At 39.3% G+C, this 23,467-nt stretch overlaps 1 protein-coding gene across 2 annotated transcripts; it reads left to right on the top strand.

Annotated features, from left to right (window-relative positions):
• The first annotated feature begins 5,990 nt into the window (after window positions 1–5,990).
• Window positions 5,991–15,356, top strand: chst3a (carbohydrate (chondroitin 6) sulfotransferase 3a). 2 transcript variants are annotated; one of them, XM_051076799.1, is made up of 4 exons: window positions 5,991–6,445; window positions 8,643–8,816; window positions 9,278–9,829; window positions 10,599–15,356. In XM_051076799.1, exons 2-4 carry the CDS (start codon window positions 8,677–8,679, stop codon window positions 11,293–11,295), a joined length of 1,389 nt encoding a protein of 462 aa, XP_050932756.1. In that variant the 5' UTR covers window positions 5,991–6,445; window positions 8,643–8,676; the 3' UTR covers window positions 11,296–15,356. The 2 variants fall into 2 exon arrangements, with proteins under 2 accessions (XP_050932756.1, XP_018527410.1); XM_018671894.2 differs by having other exon boundaries at window positions 8,657–8,816.
• Window positions 15,357–23,467: the final 8,111 nt, after the last annotated feature.

Raw genomic sequence — 23,467 nt, forward strand, 5'->3', positions numbered from 1 at the left:
TCACATGCTAATCCAATGACACATCTTAAGAGTTACTCCTGGGCACCCACAGTCCAGCTGGGCTTCTTCAACCTCCAATACACCAGAAATGGCTGTATTTACAAGTCTGACAATAAGGACATATTACAGCTTTGCAGATGATGGACAAGTATATTTTTCAGAGTCTTTGTTTTTGGTGTAGATTGGCAGTTTTGATTTACAACTACAAATGAATTAACAAATAAGAAATTTTATGATAATATTTATAAATCATTCAGGGAAGAGACGCTGAAGGTAAGAAAACTTTACAAATCTCAGATTATATTTGTCAGTTAGTGTTTCAGTACTATTCTACAGTCTGATATAAATATTGTATTTGCAGTACATAGTGTCATTTAATTGAAAACCTTTCTGAAGATGGTGACTGATAAATTTTAGACTTGATTTGTCAGCTGTTTTTAAAATCACAATTTCAGCAATTGTAATATCTTGCTTGTGTTAACATTTGTGCTGTGTTATTATATTAACAGCCATGCAGTCTATACTGAGCTGTAACTAATAAAAAGTGTGTTACTCTTGTGAGAATTCTGTATTTAATGTAACTTCTATGATCTGGCTTTGAATTATTAGTTTTACATAAAGTGCTGTGACCAACTCTGTCGTGGAGAAAGTAGAGGGATTAAAATGATGCAGAATCTACACCATGATATTGGTCAGTGTTTTACCCATATTATATACAGCACCATCTGCTACGCACTCCACAACCATCTGTTGCATTAGGGGGAAAAAATGCCACTATTTACTCAATTAATAGAATAATCACAAAACTGAGGATGATGTAGATGAAAGCAGTGAATGATCTGATGAGATTACAGTATCTGTTTGGATACTATGGTAGAAACCATGAGTGAATAGTGAATGTGAATAAATGATAATGACAAACAAGACTGGCCGCCATTTTTACCATATCAGAGGGTATGATATTTATTTATTGTTTTCGTTGGGTTGCATCTTTTTCTGTGTCTATTAATTTATTCCTTTATCTCCATGTTCACTGTGTTAACTGTGTTTACTTTAGTGTTGTTAATTTAAAAAAACCCACTGATTAACTTAATGTCTTTCTGGGACTTTTTGAATAGTATTTTTGGGCACTGAAGCTGCCTAATCTTCTTGCCTGATAATCTTATTTGCCACCCAGAGGTAAAATCTTGTAAACAAATGTTACATAATATTAACCCAGTGGTCCTCCATTTGAGTACCTTTCTACAAACTCCAAAACATCAAACACTTACAGTATGTCTTTAACTAAACTCTTTTTCATGAATCCAGACAAGAAGAGTTTGAATGTAAATCAGATGTGTTTCAAATGACCTAATGATCCCCTTTTTTCTTACTTATTAAATACAAAACTACATTTAAAAAAACAAAACAAAAAACTTTTGCTGCGGTATTTGAAAATATCTAATATGATCTGCAAACAGAAATAGATTAAATTTGTGGGACCTAAAATGAACAGTGTAAAAATAAAATAAAGATGTGATATTTTGTCTTTCCCATTGAAAAAAAAAAAAAAACATCATGTGTACAGACACAAAAACTGTGTGGTGCCTATGCACAACATTAAAACATGTTGCATGCAAGGGGATTTACACACATCAATAAACCTTTTATGGTACATTCTCATACTGAAATTAAATCTACTGTATAATCTGAGTAGTACTGAGTATATAGCATGACCTCAGTGAAGGCTTGGTGAACAAATTATACTTTCTAAAAATTGAAAACTCGTGCACTTTTACAGGGAGGAAAGAGGTGAAAACCACCAGTGTCTTTTTTTGGAGGAACTTAAGTGTATAATTTAAAACCTCTGACAACAGTCTACTTTCCTGTATGTGCAGTGAGACCTGTAAATTATCCTTAGTCCTAAATCCAGATAGTATTCAATTGTCAAAGGTATTGTTTCACACGATGACCACACAATATATTCACTAAAATCACCTGTCAGGTTACTTCTGAATGTTGGTGGTCAAAGCTGTGGTTTCAGGTTTAATTCTCATGGTACTGGCAGATGGCATGCCTAAAGATTAACCCACTGTGCTCTAATCCCTCCTCATCTTGTAATGCACAGGGTCCTGTCTGTGGTCACACGGGCCCCATCAGACATAAATGTAAAGCACAATTAGCACACACAATGTCACTATACAAGTAGCCACAGAATGGACTGGTGGACAAGCTGCATATAGCGTGCAAGAAGATGTGGGTTCACAAACAGATGACCTTCATGTTTTTTATCCTCTGTTCTAATGATTGTGACGTTTGTTTAAAATGTTTAAACCAACAGATGTGTGTCAGAGAATGTATTCTGAAATAAAAATCTGTCACTGAAGTGTGTATGTGCAAGTGTCTTTGCAGTGATCACTGTAAAAAATCATACGGATAAAAGCTCACTGCTCATCTGTAGTCATCTTCTTAGTTTCTAATCCCGTGCCTTCAATCACAGTGGCACATGCTGACCTCTTTGTTCCTGTTGGGGACAGAGCCATTAGGTTGCCCATGGGGAAATTTCAGATGCTTATCATTTCATCTTGCTACTGCATGTGCATCATTTGATTTGGATTGTTGTTATCAATAGACAAAGACAAACCTGTGTCTAAATAGACTAAGTGAGAGCCCCTGACATGACTCTACAGTGTCTCAAATGTGGACCTTGACAAGATGGACCACTTCAGTCATGGCTCTATACTTTTTAGGAGATAGGATAGATAGAAGGATATCGCCCTTAAAGGGTTTGGCATCCACATGAAAACAAACAAAATTCAAGGACTCAAGCTCAGGATGAAACGTTGCAGATAATTACACATTTGTTCCTCTGTTGTATTATGAGACAATCATAAGAAAAGAGCAGATCTTTCTCTCAGACAAAAGCACATCATGAACTTCTGCTACAATGTCTACCAGCTTGACCTCTTAGGTCAGCAGGCACCAGTATTTTGATTGTTCCTAGAATAAATCTAAGCATGGGGATACCTGTTTATAGTAACTGTACTGTCTGTTAATATCTGGAACATACCTACAGCAAACTACTTTCAAACCAAAGCAAAGCCCAGGCTTTTAGTCACATGATGGGCTTTAGATGTGCACTACACATTTTACTCTTTCACCCAACTGTTTTATCTTTATCTTAAGTTTGATTTTAATTGTCAACTCTTTTTTTTTCTAATTTATCTAATGTCTCATGTAAAGCATATTGAATTAACTTGGATGGTGCTGTACAAATGAAACTGCATTTCCATGCATGGTGTCTAAAATACAAAATAGAAATACTAAAGTGATTTGAATTAAGCAAAAACAATATGACAGCAATATTATACCCAACATGGTCAGTTATTTTCTCAAAATAGTTAATGCTGATGCTTAAAACATAATTTATGTTAAAATTACATGGAATCATAATATGAGAAAATGTTTTCCTGAGTAACATTTGGGTTTGCTGTGTATGATTACATTATGTGACTGAAGTTTGGAGCACGTTTCTGGCTGTCTATCAAGAGGCAATGTCCACAGCAAGACCCGCAAGTAGAATTAGTTTGGCTCTCATCCTGTACTGAAACGTGAGAGTCCATAAAAACGAACATGTAGACTTCCAAATCACATTTTATCCCTAAGACATCAAGAACATTTCGGATTACAAGAAGAGTACCCAAAATGCACTCATATAGCATATGTGTGTGTGTGTGTGTGTGTGTGTGTGTATATATATATATATATATATATATATATATATATATAAAGGTTGCCTTTGTAAGTCCTTGCTTTTAAAAAAAATACATTAAAAGAAATTCCATAGGCCTACTTGGAAAAAAAAGGTTTGGTAGGTCAAAAATAGAAAGAAACTTTGAATAATTTGTAGCCTACACTACTTGTGTCACTACAGGATCATTCTAGAGCACCTGTTTACAAGACACCCAATTCAGCTTTACCATTTTGGATTATTATTGATAATCTCTTGTGTGGTTTGCTAAGGGCAGAGGTTTGCTTTTAGTCCTGGTCCACTCTAAAACTAGGTCACTCCATTAATCTCTCCATGTAGAGTATACTGTAGTTTAACAGCCCTTCATTTTCATAAACCTCAAAGAGGGCTTGCAGAGTGAACACACAGAGTCATGAATCATGCAAAATCCAAAAAGATATGACACACTACCTCTGCATCATGGACTGAAATGACCAGTAGCAGCTGTCCATTGAGGTGTCAAGATTATTTATGAATGCAGTTGTCCCTGTATTATACATCCCAGTACGATTTCAACAAAACTGTGAGGCCTCAGCAGTGTTTTCCACTGGAACATCAGCAACTTCCATGACACAGTGGGATCTTAAAGAAATGACAACCTTCTGTTCTTTATCCACAACAGTAAAATGAATGTATGCAAATCACATACAAACACATTAAAACAACCAAAGAACATGAGTTAAAAGAATTTTAAAATATACTCAAATCAAATCAAATCCAAGCTCAGATTTTGTAGTTCATGCAAATTTACAAACTGTACCCCCTCCAAAATGTATGTACAATATGGCAGCCTATACTGGACTCCCCTTTGGTTAAAAACAAGCCTAAATTCCAGTGTTGCAAAGGTTATAACTAAACAGAATTCACTTCACATTGACTGTAATGTATTTTGCATTAGAATGTACATCAAAAATAGGAAAATAAGGGGCATCACATACATTCTGTGGATGAATTTTAAATTAAACACATGTATGGCTGAGTGTACATCATGCTGGTCAAACTGAGTCCCATGCAAACTAAGCCTGAGCTCTTGGGCAAACACCTCCTCTCTGATACGCTGCCTTGTACTCTGTATTCTTTTACACTGCTGCCTCCAAGTGGCAAAAAACTGGTGGTGGACATCAAATGTAAAAAATCACTGCTGTTGTATTGGTTTTGTAACTGTGCTCTTGCATGCAGTCAGTCTATTTAGAAATGTGTAACTTTATCTACAATTGTGGATAGGGTGTAGATGTGATTATCATTAAACTGCCTGTTCAACAACATCAGCCACACACTGATTGAGTCTTCCTCCAAAATATAGCAAGTATATGAAGAAATATATGCAGCAGATATTTTGACTTCATAGTCATAGTAGGGAAAGCACATGTGTCACTGATAACATCAACAGAGTCTCTGTTTTCCCAGTCAAGCCATGAGAGTGTGACACTGCAACAACTAAATGGAATTCAGCCATTATTCGTTTTCCTAATTTGACATGTCAAAATGTACTCCATAAAAAAGGGGGCTTATAAGGTCAATCTTATATCTATGATAAAATAATTAGATCTACATATAGAAATGCAAAGTTTTTCAAGATTTTCAAATTATACTGATTTTGGGATGATAGAAAAATGTGCTGCTTGGCCCACTATAGATTATATTAATATTGTCTGAGGGCCATCAACCAGCCTAACACAATTCTACAGAGTAGCAGTGATTACTGTATACATTTCATTAAAATGCTTTCCCAGTGCAAGTAGATACAGAGACATGAGGAAAGTGACTGGATCTACAGTCTCATCTAAAGGTCTCATTTTCTGAATTGTTAGTGGCTTGTGCTGCATACATATGAACATATCAACAGAAGAAGGAATTTTTATAAAGATGAGCGAACATTTGAACAGTAAATTTGTGTTGCTCTGATGATGTTTCAGGATATTTGAAGCAGATTCTGTGACTTCATGTGGTTTTTCTGCGTTAAATTCTATGATTCTATGATTCTATGTTATAATGACAATACTGTTTGACAAAAGTTTATGTTGCAGCATTCACAACATGCAATTAAATGCCTGCTCTCTAAAAAAGACGCAGTGTACAGTGTGCAGAGGCTGGGGCTCTGTATGCTGGAGTCGCTAGGGTGGATAGGTGGGCAGAGGGGTCCTTACACAAAATTGAAGGGTGTTTTGGGATCACGTGACTGCGCTTACACAGGATGTCCCACACGGGGAGGGCAATGACGTGAGCGTGGCTATAGTCAGCTCGCTCTTGCAGTGTGGTCCAGCGCATGGTAAAAAGTTAGAGTAAAACTTTTGGAGCGATAATATTTGAAACCAAATCTAATTCCCGGCCAAATCAGTTCGTCTGCTCTCGGAAAATTGTTTAATTACATAGGCGACAAAACGTTTATTTTTTTTACTCACGTGTTAAATCACACTTTAAAAAAAGAAAAAAAAAAAAAAATCCAATCACTATATTTCGTTTGACTTCCGTTTCAATGTCGGTGTTTCTGCAAGACGTCCGTTCCTCCGCGCTGCCTCTCATTCATCTGGCAGAAGAGAGGAGCCCGCGTCCGAGGATACAATGAAGCAGTGTGTCCTTGTCCGAGACAATGCAGCAAGATGCTACGAAGGGACGATACTGTTTCTCACAAGATCAGGGACGTTTTGCTCGATCGCAGAGAGAGACCAGCTAAAGGTTTGTAACATCCGCTACACGAACATCTCCGCATCTTATTTTTTTCTGGCAGGAAATTACTCAAAGCTTTAAAAAAAAAAAAAAAAGGACAATAACCTATAGAGCCACCGGCGCACGGTAGAGCTTGTAAACATCATGCTGCCAAAACGCTACAAATGATGGATGATGATAAAAAGTTTACCACCATTTCCTCTGCTGTCAAACCATACATGTCTAATGTGTATGTGTTTCCTCATACGATGCAGGTATAAACGATGATTGAACAAATATGGAGGCTGTGTATACCGTGTAGTTCACTATAATCAATAACTCCCTCTATTATAGATGTGAGCTGCTCATATAACCAATTCTTCCTGATTTAATTTTGGGTGTATGAAAGCATCATCCTCTCATCTCACATTAATAGTATGCAGAAGTATTCATTAGTCTGTATTCATTCAGGTTCAGTGATGGGGATGTTGGAAATGAATTGAATGCCCCCTCCCCCTAAATGACTGCTATGGGCACCACACATACACACAGAGAGGGGGGTAGTTTTCTTCCCTAAGTATGACATCCAAGCTAAAATCAATCAATCACATGGGAATGATAGCTAAACACCATATATACAAATTATAGAAGGTATTCACTATTTGCCCATAACAGTTAATTGTTTACAGTAACACCCCTGGATGAACAGCAATGCTTTCAGAGGGAATTTAGCTTTCACTGTCTCCGTGAGATGCTGCTTCAAGGCTTTGAAGGCAGCCATTAATGTAATTTGTAGTGAGATGATAAACAGAGTGATGTGTGTTTCTGCTTGAGCAGATAGTCAGATTTGCCAAACGCTCCAGTGACTCTTGAATATGTAAAAGTGCTCAGCTCAAGTGCCTCAGCCTGACAGTTTGACGGCTATGGCGTATTAAGCTCAGATAATTGGGTGATATTTACTTACAGAGCACACAATCACTCCACAACGGCTTGAAAACTATGTCTTTTTCCCTTAATGATATGCTTTGTAGAAATTTTTCACTCTCTTGACAGGTCCAAATGGCATGTGTGTTTGTGTGTGTAGGCGTGGGAGAGATTGGGGGGGGGGGGCTAGTCTAGTCTAGTCCATAGGCAGTTTATTCAGAATTAAGAAATTTGTTCCACTGAAGTAAGACAAAATAGCTAATTTGTTCTCACAGTCTCTCAAAAGAGCAATGTGACACCAGTGTGGGCTGGTAAAGTTCAGTCTTCCAGATTTGCCTCAATATTTCTGCATTCAGGTTGCTTGAATAGCCTTTAAACATGGCAGGGTAATGCAATACTCATAACAGATGGGAAAAATGCTAAACAACTAATGACAGAAGATCTGGTTTGGATAGTACGCGCTCTGACTTGCCCTGTGCTCTGTGTTATCTTCGAATAACCAGAGATCACTGTCAACATACTGAGACGTGTGCCTTAATGGTTACCTCATAATGTGGGCAAACTTTTGATTCCCAGGAATGATATGGGTGAATCTACCTGTTAAATGGCACAACAAGGCAACATACTGACTTCTTGATCCTTGAAGGTGGCTTCCTGTTTAAATTATGGGAGTGAAAACATGCAGCACTGGAATCAAAACTTTTCTAAGTCCCCCTCTGACTCAGTGCCATGTGGCAGTGTTCCGCTGTGTTTGCCGGTACTGAAAACCACTCTTGTTTACATTAACTCCCTCTCTCCCTCTCTCTCTCATCCGTCTTCCCCCTCACCCCTGATCCTAGCCCTAGTTTTTTTTCTGTGGTTTTAAGACATGAGACAAACAAGTTTACAAGAGCTATCTGTTGTGCAAACTGCTAAATATTCCTGAGGTTTCACATCAACGCATCTGTGACTGCATGATGTTTTGATATTAACAAAACACTGAATTTAGGTTTATCTCTAAGAGCTGAGATAGAAGATAGTTTTTCTCGCTTTCCTTTTCTAACAGTTTGTGTCCTCAGCATAATCCATCATGATTTCATTGCAGTGTTTTTGACATAAGTCTCACTGTCCTCTTATTCAGCTTTATGCTAACCTATCCTGTATACTAAGAAAAGTGTCCTCAAAACTTAAGCCAAATGCAGTGAGCATAAGGTTTAGAATATTAAGTCTAGGTTAGGGTGTTTAATGTCATTTAAGTGTCATATTGAACCAGGAATAACATCTAGTTTGTATATTCTGTTTTTCACTGTCTTTACTGAAATAGCTTTCTTATTGCAGATTGAAGCTTTAGCCTCTGCATGACAAGCGATGACCAGCACACAGACCAGACTCTAGACGTACAAAGCCAGGACTCAAGGATGAAGACCAAATATGCAATTGTCTTCATCTGTATTGTTGCCCTGGTCATCATCGAAAAGGAAAGCAATATCCTGTCTAGGTAAGAAAATAAAATCTGGAGAAAATGCAGTAAGTCATAACAGATGTGTAATTTTATTTCTTTTGGCTGGAGTCATTCTTGGATCCTAGACACTCTGGGTCTAGGATCAGCTGTTACCGTTTGTATCATCCAACCTCTCTGTCTCACTGTCAAAGCTTTTTTCTTGGCTTGAAGATAAATATATCTGACTGCTCAGTATCCTTTTAAAATGATCAGCCAGCAGCTGGTTAGCTTAGCATAAACACTGGAAATGGGGGGAAGTAGCTACTCTGGCTCTGGCCAGAGATAACAAATTTGCCTACCAGCACCTTCACAACTCACTAATCAACATATTATACTTTGCTTCACTAATGCGTACAAAGACAAAAATTTAAAATTAACAAGTTGTGTGAGCACTAGATTTTGTTACCTTCGCATGCAAAATGTAGAGACTTATGTTGTGAATTGATATTTCTCATCAGAGTCTCTGATAAGCTGATCCAGAGGCAGACTCCTCAGCAGACCCCACAGACTCCACTGGATTACAGCAACACGACACAAAATGGCTCCCTGACGGTGCTCAAAATGCTGCTTTCTAAACTCACCGGTACAAAAGGGAGTTACTCAAACTTCTCTGACGGGCAAGAAGAGGACGAACTGGATGATGTAGGCACGTACAGCTACAGCGGTGGCCGCAAGCACATATTACTCTTGGCCACCACGCGAACAGGTTCCTCATTTGTGGGGGAGTTTTTCAACCAGCATGGGGAGAACATGTTCTACCTGTTTGAGCCCTTGTGGCACGTGGAGCGCATGCTGACCATGGCCACAGAGGCAAACAATGGGACAGTGTTGGCAGGAATCTACCGGGATGTACTCCAGGGGCTCTTCCTGTGTGATTTCTCTCCTCTTGAGAAGTTCATCTCCCCCCCACCTCAGGAACACGTCACCCCGGCTCTTTTCCGCAGAGAGTCCAGTTTATCGCTCTGTGAGGAACCTGTCTGCACTCCTGTAATAAAAGATGTTTTTGAGAGGTATTGTGCATTTTCTAGATTCTCACTGTCTCATCAAGCCTACAGTGTTGGTTGAATCTGAAGAAGAAAATTTAACAGTGATATAGCTGTGAAAAGAGAGGGGCTTTCTTTTTATCACTGTAAACTCTTATCTGAAAGTTTTCTTTTGTGATAATATTCTCATTGATTCTATAGGTTTATACTATGAATGGTACCCATGAGCCTGAGCTGGTGTTGCTAGCTGCTGAGCTGTAGCACATTTAAACACTTAATCACGGAAACATGGAACAAAACATTGCACCATAGTTGAATTCATCTAACATTAGGAATTCAGATGAGCAAGTAGTTTCATGCACATGTAGTTTGTAATGTTTAGCAAAACAAGACATGTCAAGACATCACCTCAGGATTTAGGAAATTACAATGGGAATTTTTCTCCTCATCAGATTAACTGATAATGAAAATAATTGTTAGGTATAGCCCAATACAACTAAGTTTTAAGCTTGGTGATTTCTAATTATATGTCTGCTGGGAGTCATACATGACTTCACCCCTTAACCTTTTATGTCATGCACCTTTGACTTTATTTCAAAGAGTCAGGCATTTGCTAATCTTTTGTACAGATGATTCAGCCAGAGAGTTTCATGCCCACACAAGCTTTGCAAGAGTGCTAACTGCTCTAACTCAGAAAATGAGCAGGACATTTACTTGACACCTGAAAGAACTACTCCCACTTTGCAACTCTATGAAACACATGCATCATTTAAAAACTTTACCACTCTTGTCTTAGGTATCACTGTAAGACTCGTCGCTGCGGGCCGCTGAACTTGACCCTTGCATCTGAATCCTGCCTTTCCAAGCAACATCATGCCATTAAGACTGTCCGTGTGCGCCAGCTGGACACATTGCAGCCTTTGGTGGAGGACCCTCGCCTGGATGTGAGAGTGATCCAGCTGGTACGAGATCCACGGGCCATCTTAGCATCCCGCATGGTGGCCTTCTCTGCAAAGTACCAGACGTGGAAGGCCTGGGCGCAGGGCGGCCAGGTGCCTGAAGATGACGAAGAGGTGAAGAGGCTCAAAGGAAACTGTGACCAAATTAGGATGTCTGCAGAGGTGGGATTGAGCCAACCTCGCTGGCTGCGGAGGCGCTACATGTTGGTGCGCTATGAAGATATTGCCCGCTATCCTATGCAGAAGGCTGAGGATATGTACAAGTTCACAGGGATACCATTTAGTCCCCAAGCTAGGGAGTGGATTCTGAGGAACACCCAGACCACACAAGAAGCTAGCGGAATTTACTCCACCCAGAAGAACTCATCAGAGCAGGCAGAGAAATGGAGGTTTAGCATTCCCTTTACACTGGCTCAGGTAGTGCAGAGAGTGTGTGGACCCACCATGAAGCTGTTTGGATACAGGTTTGTGGATGATGAAAAGACACTGATCAATAAGTCCATCAGTTTGCTTGAGGAAAGACTGTTTCACTAGTGTTAAACTCACAAATGTAGCTGTTAAGCAAGGAGCCAGGAGAAGCCATTATTGCACAAACCAAAACTAGTAAGCAAAGGTGCCATAAAAGACACAAGTTTTACTGGTGACTGAACTTGGGCCATACAGTAATATTCATACGCACCAATTATGTGCCTCATTGTAACAATGAAGAGCCACTTGTTAAAGAAAAGTATTTATTTGCATACTGTGTTCACTGAGGAAGCCTGGTACTTAAGCTTTATGTTATGCTTTGTGTTTCAATTATATGAAATAAGCATAGATGTCAAGCCTGACAGATTACCTGAGATTATTATGTATAAGATTTTATTGATAGTTGATTGTGTTAGATTTTCAGGGATAAACTACAGTGAAAGTGAAAGTGATGTGTATGTGTTTTGTTTGTGTGTCTGAGTGTGTGTGTTTGTGTCTGATGAGTGGATTTCTGCTCATACTGTTAATGACGTTAACGCTTAATACTGTCTACTTCAGCCTGTTTTGTATTTTAATAGATCTGCAATAGTCTAGGCAACTGATATAATCACTTTAGATTAGACCTGATGTGGGCTGATAGGGCTTTTCATAAATGACTCAGGTAAAGTGAATATTGAATAGCATTTTGTGCCATCTTGCCGAGTATTCATATCCTCCCAACAGTGCACAACAGTGCACTGTGTGAAAATGCAGTATACTCTCTGATGTCTTTTTATGCCCTTTAAGGTAGTTTTCTTGTGATGTATTGCATGCAAGCCACCAGAAAATACCATAGAAAAAAGGTCAGTTAAGATGGATATACAGCATAATACTCATGAGGTTTAATTAAATTATGTTATATTATAGAAGAAATATGCTTTACCTCAGACACCTATATGTGTCTTCAACCTTCAAGCGCTCTTTTTCTCAGTAGCTACCCAGTAACCACAGTTGTAGTAATGTATTTCTCAGTGCTGCTTCCCCACCTCTAAGTAAACAGGCAGTTTGGGTGTATCTTACAAAAGCAGCTTCTCTGGTAATAACCTGCTGCTCCTGGCGGCAGGCCGCTCAGAATCAAAGGTGTTAAGACAGAGCTGATCCATTTATGTCAGACAAGTTTGTTCATGGACACACAATTGAAATTGCTGTGCAAGTAGTTTTTAAAGTATTCTACAAGTTAAGTTAAAATAATAAAATCACCATAAATTTTAGGACATGTAAATTTTAGTTATAGGTTTTGAGATCCTTGTATGTTGATGGTCTTGAGAAATAATATATACAATGTATGTATGTAACTCTGTTAATGTGGCCTATCACTTTAAGTGAAACCCAGGTGCTGTTGCGTTAACTGTCACTCTTGATGGTATATAAAGGTATCCACTGTGACTCCAGTTCAATAGCAGCATTGTGTTCAGCTTGGCTGAGGCACTGCTGAAACTGCTGTGCCGCTCATGGAAAAGGGATATGTATTAGAGGTACATATAGTGGTGGGCTTATACTACCTCAGTGTTGAAAACCTAAATATGAATACTGGCAGGCCTTGAATTTCCCAGATTCTTTACTGAAGTATCTACACCAAAAAGAACACTGAAATACCAAGTGGAACTGAAACAATGGGTGTAGTCAGAGTATGCGTTTAGCTAATTCAGATGGCAATTCATTTGCGATAGTAATCTAGGAGCAGTATAGTTTTGCAATTAATCCTTTGCCATTAAGATATATGTTTGACTGTTGGTGATTTGACCTTCAGAGAAAAATTGCCATCTTTAATTAAATGTTTTCATATAGAAAAAGTATCAAAAATATCAATAGAAAGTCCAATGTCTCTGGCTTTTGGGAGTCAAATCTCAAGTTTGTCAAGTCACACAGCAGTCAAGTCCAAGTCTTCAGTCTCATTTTTATGACTGAATTCTGATTGAGTCCAAGTCAACAACTCAAGCTGATGATGACATGGATTAAATGAAGATTAATGTGGGATTGTTTACTCAGTTGCATTCTCTCATTCTAGTGCCACATGCAAATGCATGCTGTTGCCAGGGATCCCCCAAAAGGCTGAGTGGGAAGAAGCTGGAGAAAAAAGGCTGAAACAAGGAGCCTATTCAAGTCAGCATTCTTTCTGTCTGTTTCATGCCCCAGCTGAGAAAAAAACACTTTAGAGTTCACAGCTGTTGGTCAAGCTGATTTTCTCCCAGATCATTTCCCTGATGCCCAATATTCCCACAGCCACATAGCAGATGTTTCCATCTGTTAAAAGAGGAAAAAGTCGTGGTGATAAGCCAGTGAAGAGCCAAATCCACCAGTCTCAGAATTTCCTCAAGGTATCGGTTGTTGTTTTTGACCACTAGAGGTGCTGTAGAGTGATGAGTTTTACAAACGATAATGTTTTACAAGCACAAGGATGTGCATGGACACTATGAAATAACAGGTGATGTGGTTCACAACTCTGTTGACTGCATAGTTTAGAATCAGAATCGACGATCTTTCCCTAACCTTAACCAAAATGCCTTTGTTGCCTAAACCTAGCCACAGACAGGATGCTGAATTCTACAGAATGTATTTTTATTTGCTGTTACAGTTTAGTTGTCTGTAAATGTAATGTACCGGGAAGTGGGTTGCTGACTTTCTGACAGTAAATGGCAAATGAAGTTAAAGTTGTTTGAACATGAACATGTCACATACAGTCACATAATAGATTTCAAATACAAATAAGCAGTTTTGAATTCACTGGACACAGGAACTGGGCTTTTAATACCCTGCATCTCTATGTTCTGTTTTTAGTGATAGGGATTTAATCATTAAACGTAATCAAATCAGTTTGCACTCTTAGTTGGAATAACAGAGTGGTGCCTCAGCTGGCTCTGGGAAATTGATCTCTCAAGAATAATATGCTACACTGAGGTCTAATAAAACAATGTGTTTATGTGTCAGTGGAGAACTGAGGGTAAAGACAGATTGCTTTAAGTTACGTGTTGGTTCACGGGATGACATCAGAGGAAGGAGAGTGACTCACATGTGACCCAGGTGCAGTCTTTTAAACTAAAATCATTGTGCTCACAGAGCAATTGACATGAACATAGATGTAGAGTTTATAGAGAGGATTACAACAGCCACATTTTGATTGAGTACATATAAAAGATAAGTCCACAAAAATTACATCCTTGTTGTCTTAAATACTGACTTTAATTCCATAAACATGTTATCTGCCTTATCTTTTTTAGGGAAAGGAGAGTCCTCAAATGAACAGATAGCTGCACTGTGAAGAAAATCTGAAGTGAAGTCCAAAAATCCAAAGTCTTGAACACTGACTCGTGTACTTGTGTCTGACAGGTTCTTTTTTTTCTCTGAATATCCTCAGTTGGCTTCTCCTCTTATCCTAAACCTAAACTTAAAATAAACTAATCAGCTCTGACTTGGTTCCTCAGGTCGAATCTTCGTAATGTTTACATGCTCCTGTACCAGATGGCAATTATAGATGCAACATTCTGCTCAATGCAATCACGTACACAGATGCAATCACTTCAGACATCCTCTGTCTGGACAGAGAAAAATTCCTATTTGTGGAATCATTTCCCGATTGTCACAGTGAATTATTTATTTGATTACTTGTCCACGAGAAATAGCTTTTTGTTGATAAGACAGAAAAGGAACTAAGTGTTTGGATAACTAAATGCTGAGGTACCGCCTCAGTAAAATATGCAGTTACTGCACAGGTTTCATACATTTTTTCATATTATCATATTTAATGATAAATGTTTTCTCTTTTTCTAGCAAACCTTGAATACTGTGTGTGTGATTCTCTTCATTTTTGTATCCTCCTGCATCCAAATATTTTATTCTTTCCACTGTGTTTACTGCTTTCTTGAATGTGAATATATTAATACTGAAGAGCTTCTTCTCTATGGACTCTGTTTCTATGTTCATGCTGATTGCCATGTGAGCTCCCTGATTTGATTCACCTGCCCCATACTCTATATATGTAACCCAGATGGCTTGGCTCCCTCTCTTCAAGAAGGCAGAAGTAGTGTAATGTTGTGATACCTGTTTTACTCAAGCAAACAACTTGAACTTTGTCTTTCACTGATGGTTTTAGTTACAAGAAGAAAAAGAAATGTGGAGGGATTGAGGTGAAAGAGTGTGATCAAATAACAAACCTAAAGTTCACAATACAATTGCAGGAAAGATAATGATCTAAAAATCATGAGTCAACATCACAGTATTTCACAAATCCAAACTTCTCATGTACTTGGCAATCACTTTTTGTACCTTATCTTTTTTTGGCAAACACACCAAATGTTTTGTTGGTATAAACAAATGAAAATAGATCTGTGCTGTATGACCCACTGGTCACACAAATTAATCTGTGCATAGTACCTGCCTGTTCACCTGCATTCCCCGACTTGTTCATTTTAGTCCTAACATGGTGAGAAAGTTAAAGTTAAAGTTTGGCACTGCTTGCTTCAAGGCTGACACCGGTTTGAGACTGTCATGCCATTAAACTACTGTACCAACAGATGCACACAGTGTGCTTGTATGCACACACAGATTCAATGACTCTATTTGTGCTGTGTAAGGGAAGGGAGACGGCTAAGGAAACAGGACCCCCACCCCTCTCCATTGACCTTTTCTGGCTCTTATCCATGTTCCTCCTCTCTTAAAAATCCCCTCTGCCACCTCAGCCTTCTTACATTGGACAGATATTAATTATGTTTTGAGTGTTTTTTTTTGTTTTTTTTTTGTTTTTTTTGGTGTGTCTGTTTTTACTTTTCTTTTCGGGGATGATGACATCCACTTTCTGTCTGAGTTATCCAGAGTCATACAATCACTATGCTGCTCCGGTCCAGCTCTCCACCCCTCAAGCAAACACCCACATTCAAACAGACACTCTCTGCACCTCTACCTTTCTCTAAGCACACTCCATCTCCTCTTACCGGCTGCCCCTCGTTGGAAGGTAAATAAATCCTGTGGTTGGGGTGGAACACTGAGTGCCCTCATATGCCTCTGGAGTTGTGCTGCCTGAAAAGAGGCCTTGTGTTTGCCTCTGTAAGGTGGCTCCACTCAGCCATACACTGGCCATGCACAGATAGGCTGCTCTGTGGAACACCCAAAAATCAGCTTGGAGAAAACATGGTTTAAAACAAAAACCATAAACTTGTTGTCGTGTATTAAAACATATTGCTGTTGTAACCACCTTTAGTGACAATTCAAGTGTTAATTAAAAGCTAGGATATGACTATATACTGCCTCACTGTTAAATGCTGCAATCATTTTCTGGGTGTCCAGCAGAGGGCAGTAGACCCCACAGGATCATCAAGAACATTAGGTGTGCTTTTGTGTGTATGTGTGTGCTCTGAAAACATAGAGCTGCGTACATTATGTGTGTATATGCACACGGGCTTGTGGAATTACATATGTTGCATATGTGCATTTGTATATGTGTGGGGGCCTCTCTCAGGTTAATGCTCATGTGCAGAGAAGATTGTTGTAGCGTCTCTCTCGCCTCATTACAGGAAGTTTTCCTGCAGCTCAAGACAAAGAAAATGACTCCTGCACATGCCTGTTCCTCTTCAATCCACTGTTCGGCTCTCTGTTCCCTTCAATGCGTCCCTGGAGCTCAATGGGACGGAAGTGTGAAAGATGTCCACATCAAAGAGAGTCCAGGCCAGCACTAATCCGCAAATAATGACAGGCAGGCAGGGCTGAACTTGAACACACATGTCCCCTTACTTACTAATCTTGCATGGTATAGAGCAATCTCTCAAGAAGATTGTCGTGAAACACAACACCAGCGCTACAGATAAAGATGAGTTAGAATTATCATGATTGATTCAAAAGAACAAATAAAATGAGCAAAATAGGGTCTAAAGACAATGCTTAAGATCTAATGTTTTATTATGATGAGGAAGAGTGTAAAGTTGCAGTGTGTATAGTGAGTAGGATTTTTTTGACCGGAGTATTTTAGATGAGTTTTCTTCTGTCAGTAGGCTGATTCTGACTCCAGAAGTGGACACTCTAGTGGGGGAAAGACTAGCTGTTTAAACACCTTTTTAGATAAAGCAGCACAAAAAAGACACACACACACACACACACACACACATCCACACTCTCTATAGTTGGGAGGAAGGTCATTGCACATAGTGCATTCCCTCACCACTTACCCAAACCTTAACCATCACAGCTAAATGACCAACCCCAACCCTTACCATAACTCACTCACACACACACACACACACACACACACACACACACACACATGCTCTTTCTCTCTCTCTCAAACACATACCTTTTTAACTGTCAGGTGGGCAGGCCTCGAGGGGAAATTCTTCCAGACTCACCTGTACCATTGTTTCCTCTGCTCTTCCTGTGTGAGGAGCCTGTGTTGTTTGAATACAATGGGGTCAGGCAAATCACAGCACCTGTCAGACAAACACTCCATCATTGTGACAGCTGAGGACTGACAATAAACGGTGCAAATACTCATACTGACTAACCCCAGTTTTTTGTTTTTTCACCACCTTTGTGATGGTGCTATTGCACAGAAAAATTTTCATGGACCTTGATTTGCAGAGTAAGTGTCCTGGAAATGATACATTTGTTAATGTTTCCTTTTTGCCACTGCAGCTGTAACTGAGAAGGTTGTATATTTTTTGTTGGGCCATTTACCATGCCATTGTGGACTAATGGTGTTGCAGATTACTGTATGAAAACAACAACAACATAATTATTTGCAATTGTGCTTCTGACCACAGCAGTGGATTAGGTTTTTTTTTCCTCTGTTTTTGGTCTCTCTACCAATGCTGTGAAAAACATCTGACTCTTTAGTTGCTAAATGCTCCACTTTGTCCATCGAATAGTCAATAACTGCGTCTATCTGCTGTTTGATGCTGAGCAGGTAGTATACACTGGATTGTCCAAGCTTTTTCACTGGAAACCGCTGCCTGCTGTGGCTGAAATGATGATCTAGAGACTAGACTAGAGTGCCAGTGACTTTTTGGGCTAGGCAGCTAAACAATGAACTAAACACATTGTAATGCAGAGAGGAGCTGCAGATTCTGGTGATAATTCGCTGAGGCTTTATCACAAAAAAAGACACCTCACACTGTCACATTGTTTTTGCTTTGTCATTTGATACATTGTGATTATAAAAGAAAATTTTTTAAAGCCAAATATTCAAAATATGAGAAATACACAAGAGTTTCAAACAGAGCATGAGACAAAATCAGAAAAGACAGAGACTAAAACATCAGTATCTTTTTTAATCATATTAATATAATATAATTCATATTCAAACAGTATTTGAATGCTGTACCTTTTTTTGTTGGAGAATTATCGTTGTAAGCCAACGTGTACTAAATGGCAAATAACATGTAACTGATATCGCAAAACTGATAGCAGCATCCTCAACAGAAATCAATATCATATGATATTGTGCCATCCACTAAGTAATACTAAGCCTTTCTATTCACTATTTAATCTACCAGTGAACTTCGCAGAGGCAGCCAGGTTATGTCAGACTGACATGAAACAAAAGGTAACATTGTGCAGCTGAATATCTTCCAGACGCTGAGCCCCATAGGAAAGGTCTATGTGTAGTGCCAGAGTTGGGGATTAAAACTCACTCTGGGAATGTCAGCTTTGTCAGACAATACAATCCCATCACTGCTGCCACCACAGTCTTCATTAAAATTTTATCATGCTACCTCCAAAATGGTGGATTTTGTCCAACTATTATAGCTTAATCGTTACAGTTTGAGAAATGATTTATTTTTCAAGATAAGCAATCAAAGTTCATTAACTTGCCTGTGGTATTTATGGTTTTCCATTTGTCCAAACCTCAACTGGCACTGTAGTTGAGTACAAGAAAATACCAACAGCATGATGTCACTCTTTCCTGTTATAATGCCAGTGCTCTTCAGTGGACCTGAGTGATGGGTGTACCCCATAAAGGTCAGCCCCTAGAGGACTCTATAGACATCAATGTTACCTTATCCTGTGTTGTCTCTTCTGCACCCCTCTGTCAATCAGTCTGCTGGACCAACCTTCTCAAGTTGCATGAGCTATGATTAGCAATTTCTGCCATTATGTATCCCCCCCTGCATAATTCATGCCCCTAGTTCTTTTTGACCGTCCCCTGGAGAGAACACGAGAGGGGAATCCCACCCTGTACTCCAACAAAACCCAGAGGGCTTGTCATGAGGTGGGAGTGAGAAAATAATGCTGCATTTTTAATTATCCAAACCTTGGATGATTCATAATTGATGAGGGGATGATCTTAGTTGCAGGTTTGCCCCTTTCCCGTCAAGGAAATGAAATGGTGTGGAAAGTGTTGGGTCATTAGGCCGTTAGGGATCCAGTCCTCTCCTGATCCAAAGACCAAGTATGACAAAGCCGCAGAGAGGAGATCCCATACACTGACCAAAGTGGAGCAAGCATTTTCCCTTCCCTCAGTTGAGTCTGCCATTGTTTGGCTGTGTTATTGTTCTGAGAGATGGTGAGCTTTGTCATTGGAGAAGCCTGCTCTGGTTCACCGTCAGGTGGGTTAACATGGCAATTTATTTTGGTAAAATAAGAAAGTGGAATTGGCTTCCTGTCCTGGAGGACCTTAAACTCAGTGCATTTAATTATTTAGTTGTCATCCATGGTTAAATAGTATAATATTATTTATCAAACATCATCTTTCTTAAGAGCATTTAAACATGGCTTTTATTGAGTGACAAACTGCTGATAAAAACTGACAGAAGAATCTGAAATTGTTCCTGTCTTTGAGGGCACAGGGTTATGGGGAAGCAGTTCAGAAGTGATCATGTTTTCCTCCAAGTAATTCTTAATCGCTGTGTTTTCATCTCCAGGCAGGACAGTAATGACCAATTCTGAGTGACTGACCATGGGAATGGGCACAGCTTAAATCCCCTTCATCCCAGTCCCTGTGTGTGCTTAAGTCTAACTCCCAAAAACTACACACACACACACACACATTCAGGGTTACAGAGTTGAGTCTGCTTCATGGTGTAGCCACCCTTTGATTCACCGCTCAATGAAACTTGTGACTGTTTTAATTAAGGGGGAAAATACACTGACAGTGTAGCACACGGAAATCCGCCGCCACGCACATAAAGGGTGCTAATGCTTTTCTTCCTGTCGACGCAAGGCTGGCCTCCTTTTGTCAGACTGACCATTCACTTCTCATTCATTTTCTTTTCCCCTCTTTCTTCTGTTCTTAAGTATGGCATCGCATGAGGTCTGCGGCTAATGACAGGAAAAACAAATTCAGGGTCCAGCCAGGTGAGGGAGCCTCATGTGACCAGTTGGGACTGAAATTTTGCCAAAAAAAAAAAAAAAAAAAAAACCTAAACACACACATTTCTTACTTTGTTTTCTGTTCTGTTTGTGACAGTAGGGCCACAGGGGATCTTTTTATGGCTGCCAAAGGAACAACAGGGAATATTTCACCCTCTTCCTTTGTTTGGTATGCCCTGGGGCAGGAATAGTTCATCTCCACTATCCTACAGGAAACGATAACTAATCGCCAAATTCTTTACTTTTTAAAGAGAATTTCATACTCTCTTACACTCATCACTATGGATTTTTATGAATCAGTTTGTGTACTATCCAAACTTTTCAGTCTTTGGACAGTAGCTTTGAGTTAAATAATGGAAAAGAATTGTACTCTCTGGTCATCAACCAGCATCCGAAAACAGCTGACAGCTGTCTGTGGGTTCCCATATTAGTCACAGAGGTACAGTTCTTTGTCGTTGTGGTATTTTGACAGATGTTTCACAGAGGTTTGTGTATGCTGGTGTGTGACAAGTCCTCTCTTCCTCTGGGGATCAATGTCTGTCCTGTTCTCTTGCAGATCTGATGTTTATCTGCTGGTGATCAATCACACCGCTGACAGCATGAGGGTTAGAGTTACCATCCCCACTGCCTCTGAGTGGGCGTCTGTAGATTGAATACAAAGGACAGGTAACAACTAACAAGGGCTGAAATACTTAATTCAGTATATGCCAATATGCAGTACATCATGTCTCAAAATATCGCACTGTATATACACACGGTTGTGGCAAACTGTTGTACACAAACTAAAGAATCAGATTATATCTGTTCTCATTACATCTGATAATTATGTGAGTGTATATATTTTTTAGTTTGTCATTAGGGGCTTGTATAGATCAATCTACTGTGAATAAATGGATACATAAAGGTTTAGATTTTAAGCCCTTTGCAATCAAAAATGATATTTAAATGCTACGTAAAAGCATGGAGAAAGATGAAGCCTATATTCACATAAAGACTTCAGTGTTTTCATAACAGATTGGATTCTACCACAGCTGTTCACCTGAAAAAGAGAAAAGCAATTTAAATACTGTACAGGCTAAGTTTCTAGTTTTCCCAGCCCAAAATAAAGCCCCTGCACTGTAAACGGCCACTTAAAATAAATGATTGATGATGACTCCCTGCTTGCAGCAAAATGGGCCCAAGTCAGGATTTTCGCCCCTTAATGCAGGTGTCAGTAATCCTCCTCCTTTGCCTCTTCAAGTGATGTTTTTAGCCCGAGGAAATGCTTGACCAGATTCCTCCCTTACCGCATAGAAACAGTGTAATCTCTCAATCCTTGACACAGCAAATAAACACTGTGCAGAAAGAGAGCTCGGCAACTTTATCTCTTACTTCCTTTCACATTGTCTCGTTGACAAGTTTCAGGGGGAACCTCACCAGGGAGAGAAAAGAGGAGACATATTTCTTAGGTAACAGACCCAAAGGGGCTGTGGCTGGGGATTGAAGGTTAAGTGCACGTACTAATACTCACAAAAAGCAACTTAACACCTTAGGATATAATGACATTGCATACAGTTCCTTTTAGCCTTCCATTTGGTCACCACCTCTTCCTTAAACGAGGAAAACTGCCATGTTATCCTGTTCCACAAGACAAATTGGGAGATAAAAGATCTTGAAACAAAATAGAAATATGTTGCTTGATGACTTAATGTGATAATGTGGTGATTGTAAATTTTAAGATGTTGTAATACCAGTCAAGATAACATTGTTAACATTATAATTATTAGTGAAATTAAAAACTAAGGAGAAAAGTGAGCCACCTTGAGGAGAAGCTTCTTTTGTATCCCTGATCTCACTCATATCTGACTCATTTTGCTGTAGCCACAGCACCTAATTGGAGGTTAATGTCTTTTAACCTTTCTCATAAATTATTCCTTGTGATATCTGAACTCCCCACTCCTCCAGTTGCCCACCCTTCATCTTAATTGGTCAAGACACCGGCTTTCCCCCCCGGAGATAACCGTACCATGGCTTCAGACTTTGAGCTGTAGATGTTTTCAGGGGGACTGTGTCTCATTTGACTGGATATTGTATCTGTGGATGTCTGAGATCACTGGACAAAAAAAAGACTTGATTACAAAAAGTATGACATGACCCCTACACAGCTTTTTAAGTGCCAAGAACAGAGAAGGAATACAGTGCATCCTTCTCATGTCCACTTTATACAAGCTGAAATGAATGTCAAGAATTAGAGGTTTTAATGTGTACAGCACGTCATTCCCTACAAAACCTCCAAAAAGAACATCTTCTGTAACACGGTGGTGTGACTTTTCCTGACTCTTAAAAGATTTGCCCCATGCCGATCTGCATAGTTCCTCTTGTAACTGAGGTTCAACAAAGGCATTTTGGTGTCAGGCCATCAAATAGGCTGAGTTCTTCTATTTATTCATAGTTACCGCACCACCTCAGTTCCACTTCCACAAGCTCAAATGGACAATTATGGCCAGTGTAAAAATGGAGTTATGGTATGCAGCTTGAGTTCATACCTGGTGACTCTTTAGTCCTCTGTGTTAGTTACCAAAATGAGAACTGAACTCTACATGTAGAACTATAGGGTCAATCAAGTCTAGCACCTGCTATATGCACCCGAATCTCTGAAATGCTTTGTAATCATAATAATTTCTCTGTATTTACATAATCCCACTGAGACAAATGTTCTTTTCTAGTTGCTGCCATAGTTGCCAATAATGAACACTTGCAGTTCGACCCAGCACCTTTCAGGACAGCTAGGGAAACCATCCCTATCAAAGAGTTTGCCCACTGTTTTATTAAATTAGACTAGATATGTTATAAATGGTACCAGTTTATCATCTGCTCAGCCTCCTGACCACCCAAAACAATTATATTCCTCACACCAGTTTTTGTC

The sequence above is a fragment of the Lates calcarifer genome, linkage group LG16_LG22, assembly GCF_001640805.2.
Source record: "Lates calcarifer isolate ASB-BC8 linkage group LG16_LG22, TLL_Latcal_v3, whole genome shotgun sequence".
Taxonomy (NCBI): domain Eukaryota; kingdom Metazoa; phylum Chordata; class Actinopteri; family Centropomidae; genus Lates; species Lates calcarifer.

What these genes read in the sequence shown, in the direction of transcription:
- chst3a (XM_051076799.1), top strand. Translation starts at nt 8,677, where the DNA reads ATGACAAGCGATGACCAGCACACAGACCAGACTCTAGACGTACAAAGC. An exon ending in GAAAGCAATATCCTGTCTAG is followed by an intron (nt 8,817 to 9,277) that starts GTAAGAAAATAA and finishes ATTTCTCATCAG; the next exon opens with AGTCTCTGATAAGCTGATCC. An exon ending in ATAAAAGATGTTTTTGAGAG is followed by an intron (nt 9,830 to 10,598) that starts GTATTGTGCATT and finishes CTCTTGTCTTAG; the next exon opens with GTATCACTGTAAGACTCGTC.